This window comes from Cupressus sempervirens, chromosome 7, assembly GCF_028749045.1.
Source record: "Cupressus sempervirens isolate cs-2001-9-10 chromosome 7, ASM2874904v1, whole genome shotgun sequence".
In the NCBI taxonomy this organism is placed as follows: Eukaryota; Viridiplantae; Streptophyta; class Pinopsida; order Cupressales; family Cupressaceae; genus Cupressus; species Cupressus sempervirens.
Genome location: NC_143124.1, coordinates 235560034 through 235583093, shown reverse-complemented (window position 1 = coordinate 235583093; position 23060 = coordinate 235560034). Strand labels below are relative to the sequence as shown.

Here is a 23060-nt window from a genome sequence, read left to right as displayed (position 1 = left end):
TTCCAGCAAGTATGGTCGACTGGATATATGAACAAAGCCCAACACCAGTGTATAAAAACTAATACCAACATCGGACAAGCTGCTAGCACAAGAAAAGACAACACCGTGCAATTTGCTAATCAAATCCATGATAGCACCCAAACAAACACTACTACCAAAAAGTGTTAAAGATCTCCTGTCAACTGAATCCCAAATGCCAATATAACAATCTGGAGTCCATATCTGTAAACTAGAATCAGCTGGTAACTCAAGCAAAATCCTCACTTGAGTAATATGACCAATACCAACTAACTCCACATACCTATCATGATGAGATAATGAAGTCAAAATACTATCTTCACTCACCTTCAGCTGGCAGAATAAATCATGTGAAGTACTACCTGCCTCAACCTCATGTGATGAAGCATCTAACTATGCCTGGTACTCTTTCTCAGCAAAGTCATGAATGCTCAATGTTTGCTCATCTCTACCAGGTATCTCACCATCCTACACAACAACATCCTCATAATCATCATCTGAACCCACTACACTGTAGTCGCTGCCTGTTGTAACTATACCATCCTGAATACCTGTGGCATCACCCTTTGACGACCTATAAACAATTGTCTCAATTTGAGTATCAAGTTGACCGTTACTATCAATCTGTGTAATATCCTTTCCCACCACCTCTTGTGGAAAAGTAGAATCTGAGACCTCTACCTGGCTATCAGCTAGTTTCTCAAACTCATCATGCAAGTTCTTGGGAATTGTGTCATCTATCCTATGAGAAAATCTACCAAATAGAAATCCAGTCAACTTATCCACCTTAGCTGGGTCAGACAACATGTCATTCATTATACGGTGGTGCTCAACCAACTGTTCAGACATGTCATGGCTTATTTTCATAAGTTTATCTCGAATGTCTAATTAACCATCCTTTCTACTGTTTTGACTCTGGATATCAATTGTCGAAGATCGTGTCCTCTGAGACTCTGTACTATACCTGTCCATTCTGGATAAAGTAGAATGTAACCCCAATAGGATATAACTTCTTCAAACACCAAGAACTAACATACGAATGATTAGAAGTAGCATGCAACCATAGATTTTGACATGCAACTAATTAGAAGAAACATGCAACCACCAAATTATAACATGCAAGATCTAGGTAGTTGTCAAAATTGACATGCAAAATCTGGGTAGTTGTCAAAACTAACATGCAAGATCTGGGTAGCTGTCAAAACTAACATACAAGATCTGGGTAGTTGTCAAAACTGACATGCAAACTTGTACAACCACCAAATTCACCAAGAACTAACATAAAAATGATTAGAAGTAGCATGCCACCATAGATTTTGACATGCAACTGATTAGAAGCAACATGCAACCACCAAATTATAACATGCAAGATCTGGGTAGTTGTCAAAACCTACATGCAAGCTCCTACAAACCCTCAGGCTGGCAAGATTATGGCTCTGATACCATTGAAATGTCCCCTTTTCTGATTTGATATGGTATTTCACACCTCTAATCATATTTTCAAAATCAAACAACTGATATCACAAAGATCCACCAAATTTCTCAAGAAACCCCAAATCGGGTATGCCGAAAATAGTGCCAAAAAAACTTCACAGCTTCACCTGTTATTAATAAATCTGAAAGTAGATTTTTTACAGAAATTTGAGCAGCATAACAGCCTATAAAATGTCATTTCCAGATCTGTATAACATGCACACAATAGCTCCCAAATGGAGGACAAAAACAATGCTCATCGGGCTCACGAAAATAGCACAAAATAGCCCGAAATCACCACAAAAACTTAATAATCTATCACAGAAGTATAATCATATCCAAATACATATTTTCAGCTCTATTTTAACATTTAAAAGTCTGATATATAGCATCAACCCAAACTGATATGAAATACTCAACCGAAAACACCAAACTCTTACAAAAATACACCCGAAAACTCACAAATCTGCATTGTTTAGCACAAAGGCAAACTCTGCATGAGCATGCACATGGAATGGCTTCAAACTCCCATCCATAGCCTTCTTGGAAACCTTCAAACTCCCATTCTTGGGTCTCCCTGGAAACCTGCAAACTCCCGTTCTTGGGTCTCCTTCTCCACAGGTTTGGCAGCCTCTGAAGAATAACAAAGAATGAGCAAATCAAGTTCTGGAATCAGCCCAAAATGCCTCCAAACCCCTTAAAAGAGGGTATAACCATAACTCACGTCCAAGAGAGGTTAATTAAACATATTTTAATAATAATTTTCATTTATTAGTCCAACGGTTTCCAAAGATTAACCCCCTTTTTCTGAAACTTCACTTTCTTGGGCCTGCCTGCCTTAGCAAAGATTATTATTTTTTAATTATTTGAAAAGGGGACATGACAAGATAGAACCCAGTCAAAGACTAGACTAAGTGGGAAGTATAATAAACTACCATTAAAAAATAAAGAGATGGAGGATGAATATTTCAACTATGAAATTTTCAAATGCAAAATATTATGCAATGATGAATAGAATAAGGGAACAACATAGTTTAGTATGCTTTCTTACTTTCTATTCAAATAAGATAAAACTATTACAAAATCTGGGAGCATTCAACTTCAACAAGAAAACCATAAAATCTTCAAACTAATATAATCTTAACCTTCAAACTTACAACTCTAATGGTTGCATACAATAATGCCTAAAGAAATCATTGATGTATAGGTCGAATAAATAAAAACTTACAGAATGACAAAAGAACCCAACATGTGCAATGACAAATACAATTTTTTTTTTTTGTCTTTTGAACTCCGACTTGATCTACTAATCAACTTCCTTCTCTACTCTACTCTACAATTGATCCAAATCATTCTACATTCTCAAATGAATCAGATTCATTCCTTTTGTCTCTTAGAAAAAATATTTTCCCTCTCATTTTGAATTTGAACTCATCTACCCGCATTCAATATTTTTGACTATTGTGTAGGTTACTAGGGTGGTAGGTGGGTGTTTGATTCCAAGGGCAACCAACTTACTGTAGTAAATATTTTAACACTCAACCTTTGTCTCAAGCCCAACCAACCAAGGATCACTTCTAATCTAAATCAACTACACCAAGACACTTTCTTAGGTGTAAAAAAGTTCCAATGCATAAAAGCTTGGTAAAAAAGTCCACCAATTGTTGCTCAGACTTGCAAAATGACATTTTTTATATCTCCACTCTCCACCAACTCTGTGATGAAGTGATATATGGTTTCTATATGCTTGCTTCTCCCATAGAAGACTGGATTTTTAGAAAATGCAATTCACGAGATGTTGTCACAATAAATTGTGGTTCTATCCTCTTGCCTTTCATTTAAGTCTTTTAAAATTCTCCTTAACCAAATAGCTTGACATGCTTCTACATTTGTTTCTATGTATTTAGCCTCTACTATAGATTGGGCAACAATAGGTTTCTTCTTGGGTGCTCATGAAATTGCACCTGATCCCATATGAAACATGTATCTAGAAGTGTTCTTCCTATCATCTAAACTTCTAGCCCAATCACTATTTGTATAACCGACCAACTTGAAATCATTTTCTCTAGTATATCAAATTCCAAGTCCCTTGGTACCATTCATGTACCTTAGGATCCTCTTTCCCACTTTCCAGTGAGAATCCTTTGGTGTTTCCATAAATTTAGAAATCAAATTTACTGCATGCATCATGTCTAGCTAAGTTGCAGTCAAATACATCAAACTTCCAACCATACTCTTATGTAGTGTTGGATTCACACTTTTGCTACAATATCCCTAGCTCAACTTTAGACCTACTATTGTTGGTGTTGGGGCTACTTTTTTGTTCTGCATTTTGAATCTCTCCAAGATCTTCTTTTCATATTCCTCGTGAGAGATGAAGATGTCATCATTCATTTTTTTTACTTGTATGCCTAGAAAGTCCTTCAAAAAACCTAGGTTTGACATTTTAAACTCATTTTACATGGCCTCTTTGAACTCACCAATTAGAAAATTATCATTTCTAGTGAAGAGTAAGTCATCAATATATAAGACAACAATCAACACATTATCATTTTTTTCCTTGATGTAAAATATCGGCTCACTGTTGCTTTTTATAAAGCCATTGCTCATCAAGTATAAGTCAATCCTATTGTGCCATGCCCTTGGAGCTTTCTTGAGGACACAAAAAGCCCTCTTCAATCTATACACCTTGGGTTCTTCACCCGAAACTTCATAACTACGTGGGTTATCCACATAAAATTCTTCCTTCAATACACCATTCAAGAAGGCGGACTTCACATCCATTTGATATACCTTCTATTTGTCTTGGGCTACAATTCTATGATAGCATGCATGGTTTCCATTCTACCAACTAGGGCATATCTCTCATCATAATCTCTACCATACTACTGCTTGTACCCCTTGATCACTAAATGTGCCTAATGCCTATCTATTTTTTCTTCAGCATTGCACTTGGTCTTATATACCCATGTCATTCCAATTACTTGTTTATTGGGAGGAAAAGTAGTTAGTTAACTCCCATGTCTCATATCATTCAATAGCATCTATCTCCTCATCCATGGTATTACACCATTTCTCCTCATTCACAACTTCCTTGAAATAAATTGGATCACTATGAGAAAATAATGCAAAATTTAAACTCTCATCATAATATGCCTCATACCTTTCATCTTGGTATATCTCCCCTAAAATTTTAGTCTTTCTTGGCAATAGGGAGGTGAGAGTGGGATTTGAATTTTTAGTATTTCTACTACTACTATTTTGCATACTAGCTCAGGGTTGTCTTGATGTGCTTAGAGCTATTATTCGACATGTTAAGGGATGCTTGCCTTTCTACCTTTGTCTACAATTCATGTTTTATGCCCCATATTCTTGTTTTTCACCAATGCCATCTTCTTCCTCTTCAGTAGTAGGCACTTTACTTTAAGTGCTTCAGGATTCATCTACTGAGCCATCCCATGATATATTTTCAAAAAACTTCACATCTCTTGAAATGATGATCTTCTTGTCAATTGGATCATATAGCCTATAAGCCTTTGATTTTTAGTTGTACCCTATGAAGATGCACTTCACACCTTTGTCATCCATCTTTTTCCTTTGGTCTTTAGGTACATGTGCACATGCTACACATCTGAAAACTGTTAAATGTTCAATTGTCCATCTTTTCCTTGACCATGGCTCAAGAGGAATCTTTTCATGAATTGACTTTGTAGGAAACCTATTGATCAAATATACTAATGTTGCTATAGATTCTCCCCAATATTTAGTTGAGAGTCATTTTTCTTTCATCATGCTTCTTGTCATTTCAACAATGGTCTTGGGTATGTGTAGGATCATGGTGTGCCAAAAATTGGTGATTTGAAAAAATTGTAGTTTTGAAATGTCTCTAACCATTTCAAAATCTATTCCAACTTTTTTCTGACCCACCCTGATACTAAATGAAAATAATTAATATCTTTTGATACCAAACCTATATGGTCAACCTTAAAACATCTTTAAAATGTGCTTTTGGCCTATTTTTATGTGATTTTTACTTCAAACATGTAGCTGGTGACTTTTTTTTCACTGATGAAATGAAAAGGGTTTTTTAAGAATGTTCTTATCTTTCCATAAATGTAAAGTTTGTCAAATCATGAGTTTAGAAAGTAATTATTACTTATTTTCTAATGGAGTTATGTATAAAGTGTTGACTAACACACTACTTGAAAAACAACTATAACTTTCAAATGGTACAACATTTTTTAAATCCAAAAGATGCATCACATTCTATGTTTCTTCTACTATAAGGAATAAAAAAATAAAAAATAGAATTTCATAGAGTTTTGAATTAGTTAAGGTGCTCAGACATGACAGTTTTTTAATTCCTTAAATACTAAAGTCAAAAATTAATTAATAATTAATTATTTAGAATAAAAATACCCAAAAATATGTCTCACGACCAACATGAGTCTACTAATTATATCTAGAATATAATTAAAAACAATTATCATTTGATTTTGATTAAGGTGGTCAAACATATGTCTATTTCTTATTTTTGTTTTGAAATTTTTGTAATCTTGCATTAAAATTCAAAACTTTGACCAATCAATTTTTATTTTTTTGAGATAAGTCCTAGTAGTTTAGAAACTAGATTCAATTTGCTAGAGATTCTTTTCTCTCAACTGTTTGATCTATAAAGTTAATAACAAGTAGAAAATTGCACGTCAAGTAGACATAACCCCAATTTTCTAATTTTTTATTACCACTTAAGAGCATAGTTTGGTTGACTATGATCGTGGACATATCCTCTTGTTGTTTCTCTCAGCCACTGCATTTTGCTATGGAGTACGACTAGCTATAATCTCTTTTCTTATGTCATTTTTACTGTAAAAATTTACAAAGATATTTGAGATATACTCCCCTACTCTATCTAATCGACAGACCTTTACCTCGTGTCCACATTCTTTTTCAACCAGGGCTTTAAATTCAATAAATTTATAAAATGCTTTAGATTTTTTCTTCAAAAAATACACCCATGTCCTATGATTGAATTCATCTATGAATTTCATAAAATAAGTACCCAAATCCCCCCCCCCCCCCCCCCCCCCAACCCAATAGAAGTATTTTACATAGGGCTCACCAAATTAGAATGTACCAATTCTAAAGGTTCTCTAGCCCTTCTAGAATTTCCAAAATTAAAGGGAAGCCTATGTTGCTTACACAAAATGCAAGCCTTAAATTTGTCATAAGAATCTACTATGCATGGAAAACCATCTTCCATTCTTTTCTTGGACAGAAAATTTAAAGCAGTAAGGCCAAGATGTTTGTACTTGAGATGCCAAAGCTTGGAGGGCTCTTTAATCATGTTCCTAAGAGCTAATTTGTAATATACTACTATACATGCGTGCTTCAGAGGTGTAGCACTAACTTGAGAAGAGAAACGTGTCTCTATCCTCAATGGGAACATTTGTTTCTTTGTCATTTGGACTGTTGCAAATAATCTATTACTACCATCCTTCTCATGAATGATACACTTGTCATTTCCCATTAGCACTTTCTATTCATTTTGAATGAGTTGTCCAACACTCATCAAATTGTGCTTCATATGGGGGAAAATTACACATTCTGTATCTCCTTCTTCTCACCTTGCTTGGTGTGAACCATGATAGATCCTTTGGTCACTATGGGAATGGTTCCATTATTCCCTATCTTAATTTTAGACTTAAAAGTCTTATCAATGGAAGAGAATTTACCACTCATGTGGTTGCTACAACCATTGTCTAGATACCATACATCAGCGCATCCTTCTTCACCAATGTTACACATGATGAAGGACATGGGATTGCTTTCATTTCCCATGTTCATATTAGCCACATTAGTATTCTTCTTTGACTGATCACCCCATTTCTTCTAGCATTCACTTGCATACTGCCCATACTTATGATAGTAGTAGCATTCAACATTGCTCTTATTGGAGTTGTAATTCTTCTTACATTCTCTAGAGTTTTTTTGAGAGGATTTTTCTCCCTCTCAATTGCTTGCTCGTCCTAAGATTTCTACACCAGCATTCCTTTGATCATTTCTTCCACAACCTCTACTTCTTGAGCCTTTACTAGAGTCATTTCTACCTCTCCCCCTACCTCTTGAATTTTCTTGAGCCTTGAAAGATTTCTCTTGGGAAGTTATTACTGATCTATTTATCCAATACTCATGGGTTTGAAGAGTTCCCATCAACTCATACATGGTCAGTGTCGTGAGGTATTTTGCTTCCTCTATGGTAATCACAATGTTGTCTATATTTCTAAGATAAACTCCTCAATATCTTTTCCACAATCCTTTGCTCATCATAGACTTATCCATTTGATTTGAGCTGGTTTATCAAAGTGGAGATTTGTGAGATGAACTCTAGAATAGGTTCATTGTCCATCATCTAAAGGTTCACAAACTCTTTTCTGATCATTTGCAGCTTCACTACTCTGACCTTATCAGTCCCCTTGAAGTTTATCACAAGAATATCCCATGCTTCCTTTGCATAATTTTCTACTATAATCTTGGAAAAAATAATCTCTGTCATTTTTGCCTCTATCAGACTTAATGTGTTTGCATCTTTTCTACTTGACTCTTTCAACTAAGTCTTTTGATTATTGTTGAGGGTAGCATACTAAGCTAGGTTTGTCACATCATGAACCCATTAACTAGAAAATCTCACAAATCATCTGTAACCATTATGATTTTAATCTTCTTTGCCCATGTATCATTTTTTTTTCTATTAAAGGGCGTGGCTACTACCATATCTTTCCTACATCTCCTACCATGTCCAATATCCCAGAGAAAACAAATTCCCTAACTCATTGTGGATGTGGGACCTCAAAGCTCTAATACCATGTGAAAATAAAATTATAGACTCATATTTTTTCTCTGCAAGAACCAATGCTGAGTGGTAGAATTTCTCAACACAAGAGTGTGTCGAGTGATAGGAGGATGGTGTTGAGTAAGCTTAGCACATGAAGGAGCCAAGTGACTTGGTACTTAAGGAAACTCAACACAGTGCATGTTGAGTGAGCTCAACAGTGAAGATGTCAAGTGAGCTCAATAAAAGAGTATGTTGAGTGATCTTGGTAGTAACAATAGAGATAAAGCTTAGTTAAAGACTAGATAGAGAAGGCAGTACAATAGACTGCTATTAAAACACAAAGAGCTAGAGAATGAATATCTAAACTATGAACTTCTCAAATGCAAAATACTATGTAATTATGAATAAAAGAAGGGAACAACATAGTTTAGTATGATTTCTTTCTTTCTTGCTTTCTATTTAAATAAGATAAAGCTATTAAAAAATCTAGGAGCATTTGTCTTAAACCAAAAAACCCTAAAATCTCCAAATCGATAAAAATTTAACCTTCAAACTTATAGCTCTACTGACTGCATACAATAATGCCTAGAGAAATCATTGCTTCATAGTCAAAATTAATAATGAACATACATAATGATAAAATGACCCAATACATACAATTGTAAACACAAAAACTTCCTTCTATCTTCTAAACTCTGACTTGATCTACTAATTGATTTCCTCATTTTCTTTACTCTACAACTGATCCAAATCCTGCTACATTCTCAAATGAATCAGATTCATTCCTTTTGTCTTGTGGAAAAAAAATTTTCTCTCTCATTTTGAATTTGAACTTACCTACCTACATTCAATGTTCCTAACTATTGTGCAGACCATTAGGATGGTAGGTGGGTGTTTGGCTCTAGGGGCAACCGATCTATGACAATAAATATTTCAACAGCTTATGCCAGTAGTATTGATAATGTAGGGAAAGCTATAGGCACCCTTAAAGGCTAAGGAATATTCAGCTCAAGTTAGAAAGGAAGGAGCAACACCAGTAACTAAGGAAGAATTTCCATAGTTCAATAATATTAAGGGAGGCACACCCTATAAATTGAAAGTGGGGTCAAGATTCATATCTTAATCTCATTACCTACACTTGAATTTGATGGAATCTGGAGTATCATATTTAAGAATGATTGAGTGCTAAAAAACAAAAAAAAGTCTTTGGAATGGAAACATGTAGGACTAAAAGTTTCTTTCATAGTGACCTATTCACTTCATTTCATTATACTACCATGAAAGTGATGCATTAGATTTTAGAGAAGGCAATCTTTGGGTAGATAACTTTCTAGACCATAGCTTGTTTAACAAAGTGAGATTAAACTCATCTAGCATTTCAACATAACTCTTTGCCAGAACAAGTGATTTTCGATTGACTAACTCTCCAGGTCACTTTTGATTAAACTTGTCTAATATTGGACAATAAGTTTACTTCTTTCTCATTGTTGGAAAAACAAGTTTTATAGCTAGAATGCAAGAGAGAGTGAGTAGAGTTGTAACAAAATTGATAGGAGTTTCCTTGCAAGTTAATTTCTTTCACTATATTTTCCCTAATATTATCTCCATGGAGGATAATGGATCCCATTATTGGCACTGAAGTACTATGGATCGACATTTTTTTTTGAAATCTACTTGATTATGTAATCGACATAAAGCTTAAAGGCTCTGTAAAGAGGATCTAGTTGGAACTATGAAAAACAATACATAAAAAATCAATATCTCCTAGCTAAATCTTTAAGAAATGACAAAACTTGAAGGGAACCATCAAATTGTAGCTGGTGGAGACACTCTCAAATGAATTGATGAACTAAACTAATATTGAAGTTATTAGGAAATATTATGTTGGGGAAAAATGAAGCATCTCTCTCAAAATGAAAATAGTATTCTACAAAAATAGTTGGATAAATTGATAGTATGATTTTGTACTATCTTCAAAATAGAACTTTGAGGAAAGGACTTCATCTTGAGAATAAAAAAAAAATGGAAAGCATGAGCATCCTAAGAAATATTTGCATACCATTTAGGATCATGAGACAACAATTCTGAAATATCATTAGCATTCAACAAGACTTTGTCACAATTATGCTCTCCTTGGCTATGACCATAATATGGATGATCTAAAATAAGTTTACAATGGCAACCCAATTAGTATAACAATCTGAAACATCAAAATCATTGCTACAACATATTTCCTCTTCTTTGTACAATACCCTAGCACTAGATACTTTGTCATTCTCCTTTTCATCAAAAGAATAATTATATGTATTGTTGCAAGAGTCGTCTTCACTTTCACGAATATTGCCATATTATTCATTCTTAGTTATGCATTTTGATCTAGTTGACTCAAATCATCTTATTCACTATTTCTAGAATCCATATCTTCACATTTGGAATAAAAATTATCAATATCTATAATTAATTATATTCACTCTAACTTTCAACACATTCACTATCATCATTAGAAAATTTAACATGAACTATATTTTTATACAAATCACTTTCCATATTTTTGATGTATTCTTCAATTTGCAAAATCTATTGTAATCTCAAATGTGTTGGCTAGTCAACTGAATCAAGCATAGAAGTATGTAAGAAAACAATAGGACATGAAGACTCCTTAGGTCTTAAATAAAAATGAAGTTACATGATTCCTAACTTAAACTTCATATAAACTTGAATATTAGTTTGACCTTGTATACTTCCAATTGCATTTCTTTTTAAAGTAATAAGCTGACTACATAATTCCCTTTTTAACATGGCAACCTCTTCAATCACACTTTCATAACTTGGTAAACTAACTTTAGATCTAAGATCTAATTCCATCTTTAAATAAAAACTCTTCCTCTTTCTCCTAGTGCTAGAAGTTGCTAAATAGAGGTAACCATTTTTATTGCTTTGACTTTCATGAAAAGAGAGAACATAAAATCAAAATACTATATGTGTCGATGTTGGATCTCAATCCATTGATTTTGGCACAACTTTAAACCTTAACTTCTTCATACCATTCATAAAAGCTATGTAGAGTCACCACCTCCTTGATGAGGACAAAAAAATCACTACCCTAAAATTTTCTTTTTCACTCAAATTCCTTACAACAATAGATGTATACAACACTTAAAATTATAAATCAAGAACTTATAAATTCTTTCCCAAGAACTACTGTCAAAATCTTTAGATCTTCCCATACATGCTAAAAGCCCTTTAAATATTCAATATAAAATCAATTTAGGAAGTGTTGTAGAGATTTGGATTCACCACTCACACTTGTGAGAAAGATTTAAAACATAATTTTTCACTTGACAAATTTGAACTAGACTTTTAGTTTATGGGAAATACATGCAAATTGTCAAACGAGTCTGGATATTTAGATAATCAGAAAAGAGAACTAACATTTTTATCATTCTTGACTCTGAACTTTTACAACAACACTTTGAAACATTACCCAATTGAATTGATTGATGATGAATTCACTAGTAATGATGCAATTTATATTTAACTTTAAAGTATTGTTATCCTAAACAAGGTAGCCAATGAGAGACATGAATCTTCAGCAAAGAAATGGAAAACACCTCACAACCTTGTTCCTGTATTGAATCTTTTTTAGATTCTAAAAATTTGTCTATCATATATGACTAAAAATGAAAAGATTATACCAAAGATTCTAGTATTTTAACAGTGAATTACTTCACATACTCCCTAAAAGTATCAAAATTTTTTTGGATCCTAAATTAACAAATTTTCAATAAACCAATGAAAGGAACAAATACATCTAGGAGCATCTAATTCTCATGTTCAACATACACATTCAGACATTGGGACTAATTATAAGGTTATACTCCTTCTTCAGGTTCTGTAAGACCTAGACGGGTGAACCCATAGATTCTATTATGTGAGTAGTTCCCAAAACCATAAATTTGAATCTATATTTAGCAAATGAAAATCCCTAAATCTTCTATTCTTATGCAAAAATAAATAAATGAAATAACTAATAACATGACCTATGAACTTGATAAGATAAGTGAGGGAAAATCCTTTCAGCTTTTCACAATAAAAGGGAAGAGACTTTGATTAATATGTTGATTTCAGCACAACCAATATATGAACAACAAAACATTTAGATCATATAATTGAGTAGTGCCTTATCTATTGGGTAGTTTTAAAAATTACTAACACACATCCTTGGAAATCATTAATACATCTCATATAGAAAGACTTCAGATCTATCCATTCACCTTGTGAATCAAACATCTGCATCATTTCTGAATCTCATACTCAACCTATACCTTTATGAAATCTACAATCTTGTAATGATAACCCAATTATTTACATGACTTCTTGAATCAAAAGAAAAATATATCAATAGAGATAACCTAAAATAGGCTACAATTTGTTTTGTGCTCTTTGCTCACAAACCACAAAAAAATTAGAAACAACACAAAGATGAGACACCATTTAGATTGAAGACAAACTCATTGCTCATTTTATTTATTCCTTTGAACAAAATACATAAAGGATATATGAAATAACTAAGGAAAACAATCCAATAGACCAGAACTGTATGTATTAACTCCATTAATGTTGTTCATACAAGAGAGAAAGTTTGGACATGAATGGTGAGATTATAGCTAGAGCTCTACTCAATAGTCTAGAACACAACCAACCAGCAACAAGCTAGCTAGTAACACAGCAATGGAAGACCTTCCAATAAACTGGAAACGACCCTTATAATTGGAGAAAAAGAGAAAGATATAAAGAAAGAAGAAGAATTCAGATCTAATTTGGAAGTGAAACATGTCCACTTGAATCTTCATCCCATGCTACTACAAAATCTCTGTCTTCTCCCTTTCTTCAAATGGAAATAAAATCTCTATCATTTTCTTTGAAAAATGCTTGAAACAACTTAAATAATGGACAAATAACTATCTACAAAACATATTGAATATGATGCTAAAGAAAAGAGCCAAAACATTTGCCAAATATGTGTTCAAGCAAAATAACACCTCTAGGAAAATTTTCTCCCAAATCTAGAGCCAAGGAACTTCTCTATTTTCTTTCCAATTGATTCTGAAACTCTATCATGAAAAACACTTGTTCTACTGATAATGCCCCTATTTTCACAAATCTACCTATTTCTTTTATCATTGATAACCATCACATATTTTGACTGAAGATTTAGAAAATTTAGAAAATTCATCTTCTCCTCTTTCCAACAGTATAATACACTTCATATTTCATATAAAAATAGAGCCACTGGTGCTTCTTTGAAAATTCAAGCCCTTGGCCATGAACAAGGCTTTTAAAATTTGAACAAATTAAAATTTATATAGTTTTAACTATACAATATAATCAAATTTATTTTAAATTTCCAACTCTAAATGAGTGCTTAGTTTAGGGAATATTTAATTCTAAATTTTCTTTCCTGAAACATTGTGATTTTGGCTGCCCGAACTTATGTTTTTCTTAAGTTCACAACTCTCATTTTATGAAACTCTTAAGCTTATGAACATATCCTCTAAACTTCATATTTTGAGACCCTCAACCATATGCTTGGCATAACTTTGTAAATGTCAAATATTCTATCCTTGATCTCATGAACTTTTGGTAGCTTCCTAATTTTATCATTTTCACATTCTAAACTCATGAAGACCTCTACCCATGCCACCTCATTTCCCTTCTCTATTTGTGCACCCAAAATTCCTCTAGTATGGTTGCTAGTTGGTCGGGCCCATCATTTGAGCTTCACATTGTCTATAAGTGTGAAATTCTTAAGATACTAACATATGAAATATTTTCTTATTAAAATAGTGAAAAAGGTCATCCTACACTAAATGTGAGCTAAAAGAGACCTTGGTAAAATGTGACACTACCCCTTATGCTACACATGCTCCAATTAGAGTTTAATAACCAGTGGTTTCCCAAATCTGGATCATCATTTTGATTGACAGTTCTCCACACACATTAGATTCTTAATAGATCTTGAGAAAAGTTGCCTTCCTTTAGTGCCTCACCTTTGGACTTCAAGATACAAGTTTCTAATTCATAGAGGCCTATTATGCATGAGTTGGGAACTTGCAAACCATCTCTTTCTCCCTAATTGTCACACAGTTCTCCACACACATTAGATTCTTAACAGATCTGGAGAAAAGTTGCCTTCCTTTAGTGCCTCACCTTTGGACTTCAAGATACAAGTTTCTGATTCTAGAGGTCTATTATGCATGAGTTGGGAACTCGCAAACCATCTCTTACCTTGGGATCTTTTTCTTTTCTTTCTTATATGTTGATTAGTCAAATTTTGACTTGGTCAAAGATGGTTTAATCATAATTTTAGATAATGAAAGTTAACATTTTAGGCTTACCAAAATGAAATGAGTTATTTTAATATGGAAATACATGAGATATTACATTATGATGATGATGTCATTTGACATATTCTAAAATGTTGTGCATTAATATATCATTAAGTTAATGTTTTACTTCTTAATGATGATGTAATTAAGTTTTGATACATTGATTATGGTGGATACTAACTTATCTTTGGTTCTAAGTGACTGAAAGAAGTAGGGATTGTCACAACAAGAGTATAGTTCAGGTAGAGAGGGCTAGCCTATTTATTTTCACGTGTTTGTTTTGTTTTCATTAGATTATTAAAGTTATATTGAAAGTTTTAAATGAAATTATTCATTTGATTTGTTTAGCAAAAGATGGTTAGATAGATTGTTAATATATTACAAATCATTAATGGAGGTGTTTTCTATGTTTTATTATGAAATATGAATAAAATTCTATTTTGGTTTGTGAACAGAAATTAGAAGAAAAATTTGAATTAACTCAATAACAATGATGCTTGATATTTGATTTTTATACACATCAATAAAAATTCTATAATGATTTAACAAGAACTTAGAAGTATTAAATATAAAAATTACATATATTTACCTATTCACAAAACATTGTTTCATTCTTTTAAGTTAGCAACAACAACTATCAAAACTAGGTCAGTTATGGGAAGAGAGCTCAATTGTCTTGTATCAGGGGATGTTTTAAAAATAGGGTTTTTGGAAAAATTAAGATACATTGCAGATTAGAGAGGAGATATTGATGACCAGGGTTTAGAGAAAAGGAGAGCATCATTGTGCAGATGCTTTGTTGAATAGTAGGGCATCACCAAGTAGCGACATCACTGAATAGAGTCACCATTGAGATAGGTTGGACTTCTATTTTGATTGTTCTATTTAATGCACAAATTGCATAATTCATGCTTGTTTTAGAGAGTTCTTAATACAAAAAAGAAATCAGTGTTGTATCAAGCATGCTCAATATTATCTTCCTATAAATTTGTGCTGTAATTTTGTATGTCTTCTCAAATTATTTTAAACCCTTGTCTTTAAGTTTTACAATAAATTGCATTGAAATATATAGACTATGGCTTGTTAGTAGAATGTTGCTTTATTCTTCATAGCTATTAAATTGTTATAGTGCATTTAAACCATAGAAGCATGTGCTATTGTATCCATATGCATTGATTTAAAAACATAGAATTAGAGGAAAAAAACCCTTGAGGAAGAAACTTACTCATGACCCATAGGTCATAGATCACTTATGTATATCAACATCTGAACTCACAATTTTTTTTGCTAGTTTGAAATGAGTCATAAACTTTGGTGGGGTTGTTATGGCTACATTGGAGTGTTCTTCTTTTCTTATTTCTCATATTTTTGTTTCAATTAAGGTTCAAAATACTTCTAAATAGATAGAATTTTCTCATAGTGTCATCACCTAAACCGGGGTAAGAATGGGCAACATTTGTATTATAAAATGTGATGGCTAAGTCTTAATAAGGAAACCAAAACCATAGCTCTTTTCTATTCATTTTATTTACATAACTCAAACCCAAGGACTAGTCCAATTTTGAAATTCATCTCTACCTTATATATACTGAGCACTCCTAAAAGAAGATATGATTGGATGTGATTAAGCATACTCTCTTTTTTTTTGTAAAAGTTCTTCTTTCCCTACTGTTATCAAACTATAGGATAGATTTCTGGCCTGATGAATAAACAAGTGGTTCTTGATTTAGATGAAATACTAAGCATGTTGTGATAGTTTCGAATAAGTTTCCAAACCTCCATAATATATTATTGTCAGTCTTTGAGTTGAATCAGTGACATTTAGCATTCACAAGGTTAAATCCACTATGGTTTATTTCTCTCATTTTTTATCATAGCCAAGTATTTAATCAAACCATTACTAGCTGTTGGAGGTTTTATTTTGTTCTACTTTCAAATCAGCATTATGTGTATGATTGTACCTTAGTAATAGCACCATTCATATATATGTTAAATTCAGTTGCAAAGTATTTGTATCAGAATTTAAGTGTATGATTGTAATGTATGAGTAGTATGAGCCTATATGTGTTGAAATTAATGTATAAGTATTGAATCCACATTTAAGTATGTTAAAAAACATAGGGAAGAACAATTATATATCTATTAAATTAGTTTCAAAAGTATTCAAAAAGCCTTGATATGATGATTGTACCCTATGAAAGGAATAATCATAAGTGTTCCCTTTAATACAATCAGACCCAGTTTGAACATCTTGTTGTAAAGTAGCCTGGAAATGTGTATCTTCCTTCATGGATGGGTGTAATGTATCAATTATGGGAAACATAGATGGATGCTTCACATTTAGTTTCTTCTATTTGGCATTTTTGTAGAATGGATACATGTTCTTGTTTCTTCTACCATTAAATTTAGATTTATAAAGTTCTTTGCCAAGCCATTTGATTTCCCAGATAATGCATATGTGTGTATGTGGCTATTCTTATTTGGTTTTACTACATATGTGTAGATGTGTAGTTTTCTATTTGTTCCCTGCTACATTCCATGATTGAGCTACTACGAACATGGTTGCATGTAGTCTGTTTCATGGCCACACCAAATCCATCCAATCCATCTTTTTCTAGGAAGCTAGGCTTCTCGTGGCAGGGTTAGAAAATTCTTCATGTTAGGAAGAATCCTGTGGTAGTATTCAATCTATGTTTGGAAAGGTTAAAGTGCCTAGGCAACACTCCCATCTTAGTTAGTAGATGGACGACTTCCTATGGCTTTGGAGACAAGTCACACTAAAGAACACAATAGGAAACATTAAGTTAATCTTATTGTATTGTTCCATCTTTGAGATGAACAGAAATATGTAAATTGTAAATGAAAAAAAATTTAATTCCATTATTGACGTAATTGATAACTTTCTACAATTGTTGTATGTTGGAAAAGCAACCTGCTTCTTATGGTATTAGTTATAGATAAAAAATGAGATATGTTAAGTGATTAATTATCACCATTATGGATGTAATTCTGAATATCATTTTAAACATGTTAAAGATGTGATATTGCAGATCAACATCTTGATGATATGTTTGTGTATGCTATTAAACTAGTTGTTAATTGTTAGTAGTTTAATCAGTTTGACTTTTTGATAATGTTTTGATTGGTTCTCTTCTTCTATTTCCGCAATTGATGATGTGGAAAAAAATTAATTGGACATGGTTGTTATATATGGGATTAGAGAATGGTTTAAACATCTAGGCCCTTGGGCTACTATGCTAATTTGCACCTATGTTTGTTAGGTGTTTGAATTATCACCATGGCCACAAGATCTAAACAAAAAAGTGGGTCTAGTAGTAGTGCATGGGATGAGGAACCTAATGAGAGGTTAAATCAGATAATGGCATTGTTGAGCCAACAGGGGTATTTTTTACAACAACAAGGTCAAAGGATGGATAACCTAGAGTAAGGGGCTCAAGGTAGATACACTGAAGAAGAGGCAAGGAATCATGATGAAGATCAGTGCTCTGAAGCCCTATGTAAGAAGGAAGAGGAATTGAGAAAGAAACATGATGATGATCAGTTGGTTGAGTCTCTTAGGAGATCTAAGATGGACCAAAAGGAAGAAGTTGACCGTTAGAGTGCTCTCCTTAATTTTAATAGGATTTAGATAGCAGGTAACTTGAGCAAAGATCTCAAGTAGGTGACTCCACCCATATTTCATGTTAGAGCTTCTAGGGAAGATGCAAACACATGGATTACCAATATGGAGAAGTAATTTATAGTTATAAACTATACAGGGAAATCTAGAGCATTTTGGGCCACCTATTATCTAATGGGTGAGACAACTGCATGGTATGAAAATGTCATCACCGAAAAGAAGCTCCAACATGGGGAGGTAAGTGGGGAAGAATTATTGCAACTTTTTTGCAAATGATGGTTACCTCAGTTATACTATGACAAGAAAACAATAGATTTCTAGAAACTAGTTTAGGGGAATATTGATATTACACAATATCATGAATGATTTTATCATTTTGTGAAGTATGTTCCTCAATATCAGCATGATGAGCTATTTAGAACTCGAAAGTTTGTAATGGGCTTGTGACTAGAGATCTATACTGAGGTCAAGATGTAGGAGCCTAAGACCATGGACTTTGCACTCCATAAGGCCCTTAAGTAGGAACAAAAGTTGAAGCATGCTTCTTCATATAAATCCTCCAACCAAAATTATAAAAGGAACTTCCAGGATAATAGGTCATATCAAGATAATAAGGGTTATCGGGATGATACTCCACAGGGAAATGGAAAGAAGCAACAAATAAGAAACATGAAGGATAAGCGACAAGAGAATTTTGACAAGAATAAGGAAAAATTGAATAGCAAGAAAAACCAAAATCCTAGAAATGGAAGTGGAAGGAATGGAAACAACTGAGGTGATCAAAATAGAAATGAGCATAGAAGAGCACCTAAAGTATGTTGTTATCTATATGGAAATAACCATTTTTCTGTGAAGTACCCACAACAAAAAGACACAAGGAACTTTCCTCTGCAACATCTTATTCATGTTCCAGTTGATCATAGACAGGTAGATTATCAGGTTACTTCAATATAGATGACTAATACACTTTTTGGTCACCCTTTCTCTATCCTTATAGATACTTGTGTTATTGAATATTTTGTAGGTCCTAAGATAGTAGAAAAGATACCTATTAGGGATGGTTTATGCCTAAACCTTGGACTATAGAGTATGGTAATAGGGTTGAACATAAGGTAGAGCAATGCTTATTTTGTATGTAGTGCATTTGGGCTTATACAATGTCATTCTAGGCATCAACTAGTTAAGTGAGTATAAATATTTGGTAGACTATCAGAATAAGGTGATTAAATGCCTCAATGAAACAGGGTATTCAATGACACTAAATGGTGTCAAATGTCATTTCGAGTTGAGCCAAATTTCAGCAATACAATTGAAGAAAGCCAAGAGAAAAGGATGTTAGATATTCATTGCCCATGTTAGGAGTCTAGAATAGACCCCACCTTGATTATAGGATCATCCTATCTTACAAGAATTTAGAGATGTGTTTCCATATGACTTCCCCAAACTACCCTCTAAGAAGGAGTTCAATTTCTCCATAGATCTTGTGCCTGGAGTAGAATGTCAATCAAAGGTTTCCTACCACATGACTTCTACAAAATTGTATGAGTTGAATTCTCAGTTATAAGAACTCTTGGATAAAGGTTTCATTCACCCTAGTGAATCACCATGGGGAGCTCCTATAATCTTCATCAAGAAGAAGGATGCTACCTTAAGATTGTGCATTGATTACTGCATGTTGAATAAGGTGACCATAGAGAATCGACACCCTCTCCTAAGGATTGATAAAAATTTTGATCAAATGAAGAGAGAAACCATATTCTCTAAAATTGATTTAAGATTCAAAAACCACCAAAATTGGATTCAGGAGGAAGACATATCTAAGACAACATTCAAAACATGATATGGCCATTATGAGTTTGTAGTCTTACCATTTGGACTGATAAACATAACTGCCACTTTCATGAACCTGATGAATAGTCTTTTTAAAGATTTTCTTGATAAATTCATGGACATATTCACAGATGATATACTATATACTCCAATAATTTAGAAGAGTAGGAAGAACATTTTTGCATAGCGTTGCAGTGCCTAAGAGATAGGAAACTATATTTAAAACTCTCTATGTGCTCCTTTTATCAAACGAAGATCCACTACTTTGGACACATTTTATCAATAAAAGGCATAGCAGTGAACCCCACAATGATCAAAGCCATCCATGAATGGCCAACTCCATAGAATGTAAGCAAAGTTAGGAGCTTCATGGGTCTTTCTGGGTATTACAAGAAATTTGTTGAGGGATTTTCCTGCATAGCAACATTGATTACTTCCCTTCAGTGCAAAGGTAAAATATTTGTGTGGATAGAAGTGTGTGAGAAAGCCTTCTAGTGACTTAAGAAAAGGCTTACTACAACTCCTATATTGATTATACTAGACCCAAACAGAAATTTTTTTGTCACCATAGATGCTTGTAGAGATGGGCTTGGAGTGTATTGATGTAGGATAGTAAGTTTGTCGCCTATGAGTCCAGGAAACTCAAATCACATGAAGTAAATTGTGCTCCTCACGATATAGAGTTTGATGCAATAGTACGTGCCTTGCAAATGTGGAAACATTACTTATTGGGGAAGCCATTTGAGCTCAAGACTGATCATATGGGGTTGAGGTACATTTTTACCCAACATAATTTGAATGCCCGACAGAGATAGTGGCTTGAATTCCTTAGTTAATATGATTTTGGCATAAAGTATCTAAAAAGTAAATAGAATAGGGTAGCTGATGCACTTAGTCGCAAGAGACATATTGCTGCTATCTCTTCATCTCAAACTCATATGAGAAAGTATATTCTTTAGTATGTTCTTGGAAATGCCCATTATGAATGGGTGAAGTCAGTATTGGGTACTGATGCTTCTAACTCATGGTTTGATGATTATTCTTTTGATGAGGATGGTCTACTTAAATTTCAAAACAAGATTTATGTTCCCAAATGTGAAGGGTTGCAAAAAAGTTGTACTTGAGGAAATGCATTGCAATCCATTTTCAGGGTGCTGAGGGGTAAACAAAATGATGGTTGATTTGATGTTTTATACTTCTGGCCAGGACTCAAATGGGATGTGACCAAATATGTGGCCTAGTCTTTGGAATAACAATGTGTCAAGGTTGAGCATGCCCATCCAGTAGGACTTCTATACCCCCATGAGATTCTATAGTATAAATGGAAAGTTATCATCATGGATTTTGTACAAGGATTACCCATAACTCAATGCAGGCATGATGTCATCCTGGTCATAGTTGACAAGTTAACCAAAGTTTCCCATTTCATTCCAAGAAGTCTATAGGACGGATCCCTTGTATTAGCAAGAAAGTTTGTTTAGGATATTTTTCAACTACATGGCATTCTAGAGACCATTATTTTTGATAGGGACACCTGAATGACATCAAGGTTCTAGACATCCTTGAACTCCGCTTTGCATACACACTTGAATTTTAGTACAACATACCACCTTGAGACTGATGAACAGATAGAGAGGGTGAATTAGGTGCTAGAAAATTTGTTATGCATGTAGTGCATGGACCAGTAGTACAAGTGGGAAGAGTATCTTCCATTAGTAGAGTTTTCTTATAATGTGTCACCTAAATGACTTCAAGGTTTTGGACATCCTTAAACTCCACTTTGGGTACATGCTTAGATTTTAGTACAACATACCTCCTTGAGACTTATGGACAAACAAAGAGGGTGAATTAGGTGCTAGAAGATTTGTTACACATGTACCGCATGGATCAGTAGTACAAATGAGAAGAGTATCTTCCATTAGTAGATTTTTATTGTAATAACTCCTACCATTCTTCTTTGGGTATGGCTCCATTTGAGGCTCTTTATAGATGTAATTGTTGGATTCCCATCATCAAGGATAGGGTTGAGGATGGGATTATTATCGATCCTAAGATGCTAAGAGAGATGGAAGAGTAGGTGATCTTAATCCATGGTTAGTTGAAGGAGGCAACATATCAATAGAAGAGTTATGCGGATAAGAAACACACTTTCCACCATTTCCAAACTGGGGATAAAGTGTTTCTGAGGGATAGAATGCAAGAGAGTTAATTCTCATTTGGCAAGAGTTTAAAGCTTGATCCAAGATTTGTTGGCCCATTTGAGGTCTTAGAAGTTATCAACCTAGTTTCTTATCAACTTTCTCCACTGCTTGCTTTGGCCAAAATTCATAATGCCTTCCATGTGTCTTTTTTTAAACCCTATCCTCTTGAGATATCGCATGTTCTTGACTGGTGTGCTTTATAGGTATAGGATCTAGGGGTGATGGTAGTTTAGCCCACCTGAATCATTTAGTAGCATAGCCTTAGGGTACGAGACAAGGATGTTCTCTAGGATAAGGTCCAATGGGACCAATTTGGCATGGATAGTGCTACTTGGGAAGATGTGGAGGATTTGCAGAAATCTTTTGCACATTCTTTTTTATAGTTTTTTTATTTTAGTTGGATAACAGTTTTAGTATGCACATATTATTTTTTGTTGTGAAAGCCATCAGGATGATGCCTTCTCCTAGTGGAGAAGGATGTTACATATTTCCCTAGGATCTTCTTCTTTCTTGCTTATGTGGCAATTAGTCAAATGTTGACTTTCTCAAAGATAGTTTAATTGTAATTTATGATAATGAAAGTTAACATTTTAGACTTACCAAAATGAAATGAGTTTTTTTTTTATGGACATACATGAGATATTATGTTATGATGATGATTTCATTTGATGTATTAT

The 23060-nt window shown here is 33.6% G+C and overlaps 1 protein-coding gene across 2 annotated transcripts in view; it reads right to left on the bottom strand.

Moving 5' to 3' along the window:
* Nucleotides 1-1715: 1715 nt before the first annotated feature.
* The window catches only part of LOC149546377 (uncharacterized), a 33160-nt gene continuing 11815 nt past the window's right edge, over nucleotides 1716-23060 (bottom strand). Inside the window, exon 4 of one of the 2 annotated variants that reach the window (XM_089794569.1) lies at nucleotides 1716-2124. In XM_089794569.1, the coding sequence (XP_089650695.1) occupies nucleotides 1950-2124 (175 nt within the window). In that variant the 3' untranslated portion in view covers nucleotides 1716-1949. Of the gene's footprint in view, nucleotides 2125-12816; nucleotides 13212-23060 lie in introns of those variants that run through there. The other variant, XM_089794570.1, reaches the window with a different exon arrangement.